Source organism: Peromyscus maniculatus, chromosome 14, assembly GCF_049852395.1.
Source record: "Peromyscus maniculatus bairdii isolate BWxNUB_F1_BW_parent chromosome 14, HU_Pman_BW_mat_3.1, whole genome shotgun sequence".
Taxonomy (NCBI): domain Eukaryota; kingdom Metazoa; phylum Chordata; class Mammalia; order Rodentia; family Cricetidae; genus Peromyscus; species Peromyscus maniculatus.
In genome coordinates, this window is record NC_134865.1 from 52,788,751 (window position 1) to 52,800,827 (window position 12,077).

Here is a 12,077-nt window from a genome sequence, read left to right on the forward strand (position 1 = left end):
TCACTGGCCCAAGGTGAAGTGTCTTCATAAGTGTAATTTAACTTTAATATTCATCTAGCAAAAAAATGTGTGATATTTGTATTATAAAGAATTAAAGCCAGGTGTGGTGATATATAACTTTAATCCCAGCACTCAGGAAACAGATATGAATTGATCTTTGTGAGTTTGAGGCCATACTGGTCTACACAGCAAGTTCTAGGACAGCCAGGCCTACATAGTGAGACCTAGTCTCAAAATAAATAAAAATGAGCGTAAAGCAGTTACTGACAGTTATGAATGGCTGCTCTCTTGGCCTTTCTGTGGCTTGAAAACTTTCAAAATAAAAAGTTAATGGGGAAAGTTCATTGTTGCCACAGTTGAAGCTAAATTTATGATCCTCATTGCTATGGAAATTGAGACTTTTCAAAAGTTATTGTTAGTTAATAATTCTTCTTTATTTTTGAGAGTTAATAATTCTTAATTGGGGCCATCAAGATGGCTCAGTGGATAATAATACTTGCCACTAAACCTGAAAACCTTAATTCAGTCCCTAGGATCCACTTGTTAGAAGGAGAGAATTGACTCCAGCAAGTTGTCCTTTGATTTCTACACACACACACACACACACACACACACACACACACACACACACACACACACAGGCACATGCAGCTGTACATACACATAAATAAACAAATGTAACAAAATATTTAACAGTGCTGTGTTTTCTAACTATAAGCATAATGGTTAAGATTTCAGAGACTAGGGGGCCGGAGAGATGGCCCAGCAGCTGAGAGTACTGCTGCTCTTCCAGAGAACCCAGATTCGATTCGATTCTAACTCTGTGCTAGGAGATCCAGTACCCTCCTCTTGCCTCCGTGGGCACCAGTCACACATACATACATTTGGGCAAATACTCATAAGTAAAATAAAAATAAGTAAACAAAGCTGGGTAGTGGTGGCACATGCCTTTAATCCCAGCACTCGGGAGGCAGGAGCAGGTTGATCTCTGTGAGTTCGAGGCCAGCCTGGTCTAGAGAACAAGTTCCAGGACAGCCAGCACTACACAGAGAAACCCTATCTCGAAAATAAATGAATAAATAAATAAATGAAATACATATCAACTTGCCTGCACAAGAGGGCTGAGAAATTACTTCTTCCTGCCTCAGAATAGTAAAAATTTAAACCACAGGAGCTGGAGAGATAGCTCAGTGGTTAAGAACACTAGCTGCTCTTCCAGACAGGATCTTACTGTGTAGTCCTAGTTGACCTGGAATTGTATGTAGACCAGGCTAGTCTCAAACTGACAGAGATCTGCTTGTCTTTGCTGGTTTTAAAGGTATGTGCCACCAAACTTGGCTGTTTTTTTTTTTTGTTTGTTTGTTTGTTTTGTTTTATTTTGTTTTCCTTTTCAGTGGTGGTAAGTGAAATGGTTTTATTAAGATTAATTTCTATATAATAAAGTTTACCTATTTAAAATGCAAGGCATGGTAACACATATACCTCTGAAATTACCCTTGGGAACTAGAGTCAGGAATGTCTCTAGCTCAAGGCCATTCCAACTTATATAGCCAGATTCTGTCTCAAAAAGGACAAAGCTGGGCATATCACTAATCCTAGACAGTTTTAGGAGCCCCAGGAATTTGTCCGTCTCTGTTTTTCCAATTCTGGGATTACAGGCGAATGTCACCATACCAGCTTTTTTGCATGATTTCTGGGGATCAGACTTGTGTCTTCATGCTGACAAGGAAGTCCTTTACTGACTGAACTATCCATTCAGCTGCCATAGCAGACTTTTATTTCTGTTTGGTTTTGTATTAGAGATAGAGCCTCACACTGTAGCTCAATTGGGTCTTAACCTTGAGGCAGTCCTCCCGAATCAGTTTCCAAAGTGCTGGATTAAAAGCAAAATGCTGAGAGAGAGTAGGGGTTGTTTGAATCCAGGGTTTTATGCTGCTAAGCAAATGCTAGCCTGAGTGGTGTTCCAAGGCACTTGTAATTGACTTTGTACTCTCTGTGGCTTGTCTTCCGCATCCCACTGACCTCTGACTTTTCTCTTCAGGTGACTTATGCTGCCAGGGATGCGCAGATTTCAGTGGCTCTCTTTCTCCATCTTCTTGGATACCCTTTCTCTAGAAATTCCTGTGAGGAGGGAAACAGTGACCAAATCAGCTGTCGGAAAGTCTTGGAGAAATGCAGGGATATGGTAGACATCCCATTCCGAAGCAAGGGACTCAGCCGGCTGTGTGAAGAGATTAATGGGGATGTACTGGAACCTCACCAGAGGTCAAGATACAGGAAGACTAAGCCCAATGGAATGGTGCCAGGCAACAACACAGGGAGAGACCCCAGGAAGAATAAAAGAAAGCCCCTGGGGGTGGGCTATTCTGCCAGGTAACCCATATGATCCCTGCTGATGAAGAGCAGAGACTCTCCAGGGCTAATGAACCTTTCCCTGCTTTTGATGACAGTTGGACTATACTTCTCTTTATTTGTGTATTTTTCTTTTCCCCTTCTGTAACTTTTCTATTTGTCAGTTGGAATAGAAATGAAGAGAACTTTCCTTAGCTCTGTCACTGACCATGGTACCACCTTAAGCCTGTAACTACCTATAGAAGAGATCAAGGGCCATAGAGATGGCTTGCCAGGTAGAGGCATTTGCTGCCAAACCTAATGACCTGCCTTCAGTCTTCAGGACCCACATGGTAGGAGGAGAGAAGTGACTCCTAAAGTTGTCCTCTGACCTCTACAAGCACAATGTGTATGCCTCTCCCCCAAACACATACGTGATAATGACATATTTAAAGGGGATATAATTTTATCCCTTGATTGAGAATGCTATGAGCATGAATAACAGGAAGACCTCATACTTACCAGGAGAAGTGCTTCAGATTTCTTGTTCATTTAGAGTGTTTCCAGCCCCACGCTGACTCCACTGTGTACTACTGAGTCTCCTGTGTGACTGACACCTCCTGAGGAGGATAAGTAGTGAGTGCTTTTGAGCGGAAGTGTGATCCCTGGAGCATGGCACCTTAGGAATAAGAAGAGTCAGTTGAAGGAAGCATTGCATGTGAGCCAGAAATCAACCCACATGGCCCCCATTACTTCATCTTGAACTTTCACAATTTTATTTACTGTTTAATTCATTTGGCACTTCATTGGTGCTCTGTTCCTGTTTTCTTTTTGTTTGTTTGTTTTTGTTTTTTCGAGACAGGGTTTCTCTGTGTAGCTTTGCGCTTTTCCTGGAACTCGCTTTGGAGACCAGGCTGGCCTCAAACTCACAGAGATCCGCCTGCCTCTACCTCCCGAGTGCTGGGATTAAAGGCGTGCGCCACCACCGCCCGGCTCTGTTCCTCTTTTCATTCACAGCAGAGCTCTGTGAACAACTCCCAGATCACTCACCAGTGTCTCAGTCCAGAAGTGTAAAAACTAGAGACATTAAGAGTTCATTAGTAGCTGGGTGGTGGTGGTGCATGCCTTTAACCCCAGCACTTGGGAGGCAGAGGCAGGCGGATCTTTGTGAGTTCGAGGCCAGCCTGGTCTACAGAGTGAGATCCAGGAAAGGTGCAAAGCTACACAGAGAAACCCTGTCTCGAAAAAACCAAAAAAAAAAAGAAAAAAAAAAAAGAGTTCATTTGTAGCTCAGCTTCCTAGTGAGGACTGACTGGTTTCCTGCCTGTTTTTCCATATGTAGTGTGTTTGATTCTGGCGTTGAAAATAGTTTGAATCACTCAGAAGAGAGTGGGGGCGGGGGCGGTCTTGGGTAGCTTGACCAACAGCTTTCAGTATGAGATTTCTTTTCCCTGCAGGAAATCACCTCTCTATGATAACTGCTTTCTCCAAGCTCCTGATGGACAGCCCCTGTGCACCTGTGACCGGAGGAAAGCCCAGTGGTACCTGGACAAAGGCATTGGAGGTGTGAGACTCATCTGCCATATTCACCTATAATTAGGGTCTTGATGTGAGTGGGGTGTAGAAAAGAGTGAATGGAGGAAAGCAAAGAGACCTTGAGATGTGTGGGACTAGGTAGTCGTAACCCAGAGTTCTCTGTGAGCACACTACAATAATAACTAAAGAGTGCTTCCTGGGAGCGGAGGTGGGAGCAGCCCAGCACTCATGTCTCTTCTTTTTCCCAAGAGCTGGTGAGTCAAGACCCTTTTGTGGTCAGGCTACAGTTTGAACCTGCAGGAAGACCTGAATCCCCAGGAGATTATTACTTGATGGTCAAGGAGAACCTGTGTGTTGTATGTGGCAAGACAGATACCTACATCCGGTGAGTATAGTGTTAGACTAAGTAACCTTTCTCCTGTGGAAATTGCCTGTGTAGTCCCATGTTGAGCCCTAAGATGCCTTGGTTAAGTTTTCCCACATGGCAGTGTCTTAGGGTTTCTATTGCTGTGAAGAGACACTATGACCAAGGCAACTCTTATAAAGGAAACATTAAATTGGAGTGACTTACATTTTCAGAAGTTAGTACATTATTATCATGGTTGCTCTATGGTGCTGGAGAAGTAGCCGAATGTCCTAAATCTTGACTTGCAGGCAACAGGAAATGAACTGTCTCACTGGGTATAGCTTGAGTGTAGAATACCTCAAAGCCCGCCCCTATAGTGACCCACTTCCTCCAACAAGGTCACACCTATTCCAACAAGTCCACACCTCCCATTAGCGCCACTTCCTTTGGGTACCTTTTTTTTTTTTTTTTTTCAAGCCACCACCCAGAGAGACCTAGCTCTACAAACGTTCCAGCTTTCCTAACAGCTTCAGCATTCTGCCTGGCCATCTCTAATGGCCTCTGTCCCCCTTGAGGGGGACCGTGAAGCTATACCCCTGTATCCCTCCCTCAAGCCCTCGAGCTTTCTGAGTCTTAGTATTGTGTTCAGAGTTTCCCAAGGCTGTTCTTTCACATTAGGGTTCCCACAGTGAACATGAGGCTGACCACTGGGCTTGAGTACCTGTGCTTGGACTTTCTCCATGGCCCCTTGGCTATCCCAGAACTCCCTCTGTAGACCAGGCTGGCCTTGAACTCAGAGATCCACCTGCCTCTGCCTCCTGAGACAGAAGATTTCTGTGTATCCTTGAATGTGGCTATCCTCCTGACTTAGCCTTCCAAGTGCTGGAATTACAGGCATGTGCCACCATGCTACTCTTTAATAATTCCCTTTCCTCATTTCTCATTTCTCTGTGAAGTGGGACAACTGTTGCCACTGAGAGGTTTTCCTGAGAACTTAGTTCTACTTAGAGAATGGTGACAGCCTTGGTGAGCCGGGAGGTGGTGTCAGAGTGAGGGAGTCCTCGGATAAAGGTTGACTCAGCCTACCGGGCTTTTTGAGAGTTCCTGTGAGGGATGACAAGCCCTTACAATACCATTTCATTTCTCTGAGACTCTCCTTTCTAGGCACATGGTGGTTGTTACTAGCCTCTGCCATTGGAGCCTGACAGCAGGGAGGCTGTAGTTATTTTACGGAGAGAGGACCCTAGAAGCACAGGTAGATGAGGCAGGCAGACGGGCCGGAGAGTGACTCGGGTAGTGTTGCCTTCATGTGACCTCCATTGAGTGCTGCTGCCCAGGCCTTCCCAGTCATGTTCAGGTCCAGGTCAGACTCGGAGTAGCTCACCTGCAGGCTCCAGATGTGCTCTGTATCATAAGCTAATTAATGAGCACTGCTTTTGGGGTGGGCTCGTTCCAGGAAAAATATCATTCCACACGAGTACCGCAAGCATTTCCCCATCGAGATGAAGGACCACAACTCCCATGATGTGCTGTTGCTCTGCACCTCCTGCCATGCCATCTCCAACTACTATGACAACCATCTGAAGCAGCAGCTGGCCAAGGAGTTCCAGGCTCCCATTGGCTCAGAGGAGGGCTTACGCCTGCTGGAAGACCTAGAGCGTAGGCAAGTGCGTTCTGGAGCCAGAGCCCTGCTCAATGCAGAAAGCCTGCCTGCCCATCGGAGAGAAGAGCTGCTGCATGCACTCAGGGAGTTTTATAACACGGATATTGTTACAGAGGAGATGCTTCGAGAGGCCGCCAGCCTGGAGACCAGGTACAGCTTACTGTTCTAATCAGAGAAAGGATAGGGCATGGCCCAGTGACAGCAGCCTTCACTGCGTCATGACAATGCTTGTCACAATCCCAGTGCTTAGTAATCTAGTGTCTGTTTGTATAAGGTACCATGGGGTCGACTCAAACAGTCTGAGAATGTTGTTTCCATGAGAGATGGTGAGATGGCTCAGCTGGTTAAGGTGCTTGCTGCCATGTAGATGAATTTCTAAACAGTCTTAGTAAATAAGAAACACAGAGCCAAATGCAGAGTTAAAGCCCAAGAGATCAGAGCAAGAGCCAGGACTCCCTTTAGCTTACCACTCACTGCTGCCGTCCTTCCCGAGAGAGATCTTCTTCCTGTGTGACTTGTGTTTTTATTGCCTTTCTGTTCTGCCTTCTCATTGACTCTAAACACAACCATATGACTTCCTCATCCCTGCCTGTCTATACAGACCTCCAGGTCTCTATGGTTAGTACTGGGATTAAAGACGTGTGTCACCATGCTTGGCTGTGTCCTTGAACACACAGAGACTCTGCCTGCCATGTGATCAGATTAAGGGCGTGGGCTACCACTGTCAGACTTCTGTTTAATGGCTATGACCTCTGATCTCCAGGCAACTTTATTTACTAACATACAAATAAAATCACATTTCAGCACAATAAAATATCACCATACTGGCAAGCCTGACAGCTTTGCTCAGATCCCTAGGACCTGCGTGGTAGATTGAAAGAATGCAAAATAATTCTCAAAAGTTGTTCTCTGACCTTCACACATGTCCTATGGCACACTTGCGCGCGCGTGCACGTACACACACACACACACACACACATACACGCACACACACATACACACACCCCTAAATAAGATATGATTTTTTTTTTTTTAATGAGAGATTTGCCAATTGTGTTGGGTGTAGTTAGGTCTCATGCATTCTTTTTTTTTTGTTTTGTTTTGTTTTGTTTTTTCGAGACAGGGTTTCTCTGTGTAGCTTTGCGCCTTTCCTGAAACTCACTTGGTAGCCCAGGCTGGCCTTGAACTCACAGAGATCCGCCTGGCTCTGCCTCCCGAGTGCTGGGATTAAAGGCATGCGCCACCACCGCCCGGCTCATGCATTCTTTTATAGAGGTAAATCCTAAAATCAGCACATAAAATGAAAATAATAGCCAATTAATACCCTGAAATCTCTGAATTGCCACGAAGTAGAGTATGTGTGGTTTTGTGTCTCTCACTTCATACCTAGATTTGTGAGATTTTTGACCAGTGCATTCATTCATACTTCTTGTCTTACTGCACGTGGTGTCTGGACCCACTGGGTAGAATTTTGAGCATACTGCTGTCCTATTTAGTCTTTTTTCTTCTTTTCTTTCTCATTTCCCCTCCTTCCCTATGAGTACATAGTTAAATTAATACGACATACCTCAATGTTTCTAAACAAGAAGTTTATGATTTTGGTTTTACTCAATTACTGAGCAAGCCTCAATGAAACATTTCACTACTAGGATAAGAATTTATACTATATCAAGCTGATAATAGAAAAATAAATTAAAAAGAAAAGAAGTTTATGATCCTGAGGCATGAACGTGTACATGGCTCCAACAGTAAGCATTATGGGTTACTATGCAGCTATCAGTTTTCTATAGGATTAGAGTCCCATAAAACTCTGATAATGAGGCTGATTGCCTACAGTGTTTTGTTATCAATAATAAAAACGTAAAAACTTTATTTATGGCAGCAAATATTTATTTATTTATTCAAAAGGTGTTTATTTCACTCATACTACTGATCTACCACAGCTCAGAGATCCTGCAAATATATCCTGAACAAATACTTAAAGATACACTGAAGTATGCAGCTCATACTTCATAAACTCATAAACTACATAAATTGGCTTGTTATTTCTAATAGCAATTTAATGACTTTTTACTTATGTCTTACTTTTTTAATTGTTCAAAGGTTTGGGGTTTTTTTCCCCTCAGAACAGTTCTCTCTGACATCTCTGGCAGTCCTGATGTCCTAGAACTCACAGAGATTCTCCTGCCTTTGCCTCCCAAGTCCTGGGATTAAAGGTGTGCACTGCCATGTCTGGCTGACCATAGACCTTTTTAATAAGCAGGTCCCTGAGTTAGATGATAGATTGAGACTGAGAACAAGTTGTTTGGAGACAGATTGAAAGTGTATGGGGCTGGGCATGCTGGCACTCTGGAGTCAGAGGCAGGAAGATCTGTGTGAGTTCAAGGCCAGCCTGGTTTACATATCAAGCTCCAGGACAGGCAGGTCTGCATAGAGACACCCTGTCTCAAAACACAAACGAGATAGAAAAAAGAAGTGCAAAGCTGATGAGGCAAATAATAAAACCCCTGCAAATATTGGGCGAGCCCAAAGTTGCTCATCTGGCGGGGGCTTGGATGGAGGCCTGGGAATATAGATATTGAGGGGAAAGAAGCTTGGGAGCAAGGTGCCCTTTTGAGAAAGGTGGCCTTTACCCCTTGGAGGAGGTGGAGGGAAGCTCTGTTCACATAGTGTTAGCAGTTTTTATGCTTTCCTGTCTAGCTGCGGGCTAGGCAGGGGTTCATTTTCTGCAGTACACCATTTGCACAGCTGAGCAGCCATAGGAACATCTCACTGTGACTGAAACACTCCCTGCCAATGTGGCCTGACTTTTTTTTGGGGTGTGTGTGTGTGTGTGAGGAAGAAGGCACTAAAGATGTGGACCACCTCAAATTTCACACCCAGGGTTGGCAGTGTTCTGAGAAGCCAGACTATGTGGGCTGATTTAACAGCCTTGTTTTAATACTGGGTATGGTTTAGCATAAATAATTAATAGCTTACAGAGAAGTAAGCTACTTTCTGAGTAGCTTTGGTCCAGCAAATACAAGATCAACATTCCTCACCCATCACCAGCCAGGCAGTAGTTTCCCTCTAGGGCTGATGGTATGTGGTCTTCCTGTCAGTGAAACTCAAAACTCCAAAAGCCTTCAGTGTGAGCCTTATATATGCTAAATATTAAGATGTGAGGGAAAAGATAGTTTGAAAACATTAAAGCAGTGTGTCTTTGGGGGTCTGTCTCTTATCTGCCCGTGAGACTGCCCTGTGCTTTTTTAGCTCAGACCTTCTGCACCTTCATGTTTTGGCAGGATATACAATGAGAGCTATATTCCCCACGGGCTGAAGGTGGTACAGCGGCACAGCGAGGGTGGCCTGCGCTCCCTCATGCAGCTGGAGAGCCGCTGGCGCCAGCACTTCCTGGACTCCATGCAGCCTAAGCATCTGCCCCAACAGTGGTCAGTGGACCACAACCATCAGAAGCTGCTCCGGAAGTACGGCGACGACCTTCCCATCCAGCTGTCGTGACTGCTGCTCCCTGCAGGTCAGGACAGGCAGGAAGCTGGAGCCAAGGTCCAAATACCTCCTACTGTTTAATGTCATTGGTGGAAGGAAGCCCAGGTGACCGGCTCAGAATGCTAAGCTATCCCAACCCAGGGACTTCTGATGGAGCGAGGCTGTTTTAAGGGGAGCCTATGGTTTGGAATTTTAGTTGAGGAGTCTCTTCTTTCTCCTTTCTCTCCTGTCTTTGTGTGCAAGGAGAGCTTGGTCTTGATTCTCTCGCTCTCTGCTTTTCCTGTTAAGAGGGAAAGTGAAGACTTCTCTCGAGTGACTTGGCAGGCTCTGGGAAAATGTCTGATTCTCTCCCTTCTCCACTGCGTTGCTTTCTCTGGGGCAGGGAGAGAACTTTCTTCTGGAGTTGAAGTGACCAGAGTCAGATTCATATTCCCAGTTCAACCTCATGACTTAATCTTTCTTGCTCCATATTCATTTGTTTGGGTCCATCCCAACTGGTACTTGGATTTATCTTACATGCTTGAAAATGTCCCCACCTGTGCATACAGGCCCAAAGCCCCGCTTGCTGCCCCGTGCGTCTTCCCTGTCCGGGGGAAGTCCTTTTCTGGGAAGGAGTTTTCAGCTGGGTGGGGCTGGCAAGTAGACACCGGTTCCTAGGAGAGCTCTGAGCATTGTTCAGCCTCTCCACTGGCTGTCTGCTTGTTGGTACCTCCTGTCCTGCTTCTGAGGATTCTCACTTCTCAGAGTCAGTGCCCAGTCCCTTAGTGTTCATGTTCTACTGCATTTGCAATACTGACCTCTCTGTAGCACTTAATCCCCTCCCAGAGCCATCTGGCCAGGTCACAGAGTGAGGACTTCTCCTCCCCTGGAGCCTGGGACACCGAGATTAACTGATACATTCGAAGTTTAAAAGGGTAATGTTTCATCTTTCAAAATGTTAGACTACTACTTTGAGTATGAAATCAATTTATTAGCAATTAGTATTTTTTCTAAACTATTAGGAAAACTTTCTTATTTTATAAGATCTTAACAAGCTTGAAAAAAATTTTATGGCCAGAATCCAACAAGAGTTCTATTTTGGAATTGTACCCAAGCTGGTTATAACTGATCTGACATTGATAAATAAAATGACCTCAAAGCACAAGGCTTGCTGATTGTGAATGGGAAAACTCTTCTTCTGACGTCATAAGTCAGCAAGTGTTCTTGGGGGAGTTGCACTTACTGGGCAGGGTCCCTGCCTCATTGCATCGTGTGACACTTCCACATGGATGTACCACACACACTGTACCACAAGCCCTTGGCCTGGCTTTGCAGTCCACAAATGCGTGTGTGTCCTGCACTCTGGCCCCTCTGCCCTACAGTCCCACTTCTCCTCTCACAGACATTTCTGGGATCAAGACTAGACATCTTAAAAACGACTAGTACCAGCTCCTTTGGGATCTGTGTTTAATACAGTGGATTATCACAGTGCCGACCTCCTGGCAGGGGGAACTCAGAACGTTTTTGAAAAGCCCAGAGATGAAACAGGAAGACAGCTTGCTTCTTGGTCATGGTACTTGCCAGGCTTCCCACAAGATGGCACTAGTGCATAGATTTGTTTTTATAGCCATTCTTGAGAAATAAGCAACTTTTACACGTGGTCACTAAATGTAACTTGTGACCTGTGTTTCCAAATATTTGAAGTGAATTTTGAGTCACTTCCATAGCTTTATAAGAGCAGGCTCTCCAGTGGGCTCCCCTGCGAGGCCCAGTGCAAGGGCACCAGCGGCACATGGAGGAGAGAGCCAGTCTGCAGCACCCAGGTCCTTTCCCTTCCCGGAAGAGTTGCCTTCTAGGTTGGAATCTATATTCTGAGGCCACCGTGAAATTTGGAGCCTTTTCCTAAGAGTGAAAGTTGTCATCTTTTTTAATTTTTTTTTTTTTTAAGACAAGGTTTCTCTGTTTAGTCCTGGCTGTCCTGGAACTCCCTCTGAAGACCAGGCTAGCCTCAAACTCAGAGATCTGCCTGCTTCTGCCTCCTGAGTGCTGGAGCCATCACTGCCCAGTGAAAGTTGCCATCTTAAATGAGAAATTTCAGGTTAAATCTATTTTTCTGGTATAAAGTACATGAAGCCGTGTGCGGGTGGCTCTTTTCTGTAGTCTCTATATGCAGGAGGAAGAAGCAGAAGGAGGTTGAACTCAAAGCTAGCTTGGATTACCCAGTGAGTACATACTCATTAGAGAAGAGCCTAAAGAAAGAATAACAATCAGGGCTGGAGAGATGGCTGAGAGGTAAGAGCACTGGCTGCTCTTCCAGAGGTCCTGAGTTCAATTCCCAGCACCCACATGGTGGCTCACAACCATCTGTAATGAGATCTGGTGCCCTCTTCTGGCATGCAGGCAGAACACTGTATACATAGTAAATAAATTAAAAAAAAAAAAAAAAAAGAATTAGCAATCATCCATCCTCCTGTCTAGAGCAGAGCTAAGCTTTGGTGATATCCTTAAGAATTTTCATCCAGATGTAGTGGTGCACACCTTTAATCCCAGCACTTGGGAGGCAGAGGCAGGTGGATCTTTGTGAGTTCAAGGCCAGCCTGGTCTACAGAGTGAGTTCTAGGATAGCCAGGGCTACACAGAGAAACCCTGTCTTGAAAAACAACCCTCCCCAAAACAACAACAACGAAGTATATAATATTTAAACAGAATGTGTGTGTGTGTGTGTGTGTGTGT

At 45.0% G+C, this 12,077-nt stretch overlaps 1 protein-coding gene across 1 annotated transcript in view; it reads left to right on the forward strand.

Moving 5' to 3' along the window:
- Positions 1-10,509, forward strand: part of Exd2 (exonuclease 3'-5' domain containing 2) — a 36,448-nt gene extending 25,939 nt beyond the window's left edge. The window contains exons 5-9 of the mRNA XM_006973099.4: positions 2,042-2,373; positions 3,789-3,895; positions 4,117-4,252; positions 5,670-6,026; positions 9,161-10,509. Of these exons, the coding sequence (XP_006973161.1) occupies positions 2,042-2,373; positions 3,789-3,895; positions 4,117-4,252; positions 5,670-6,026; positions 9,161-9,377 (1,149 nt within the window). The 3' untranslated portion in view covers positions 9,378-10,509. The remainder of the gene's footprint in view (positions 1-2,041; positions 2,374-3,788; positions 3,896-4,116; positions 4,253-5,669; positions 6,027-9,160) is intronic.
- Positions 10,510-12,077: the final 1,568 nt, after the last annotated feature.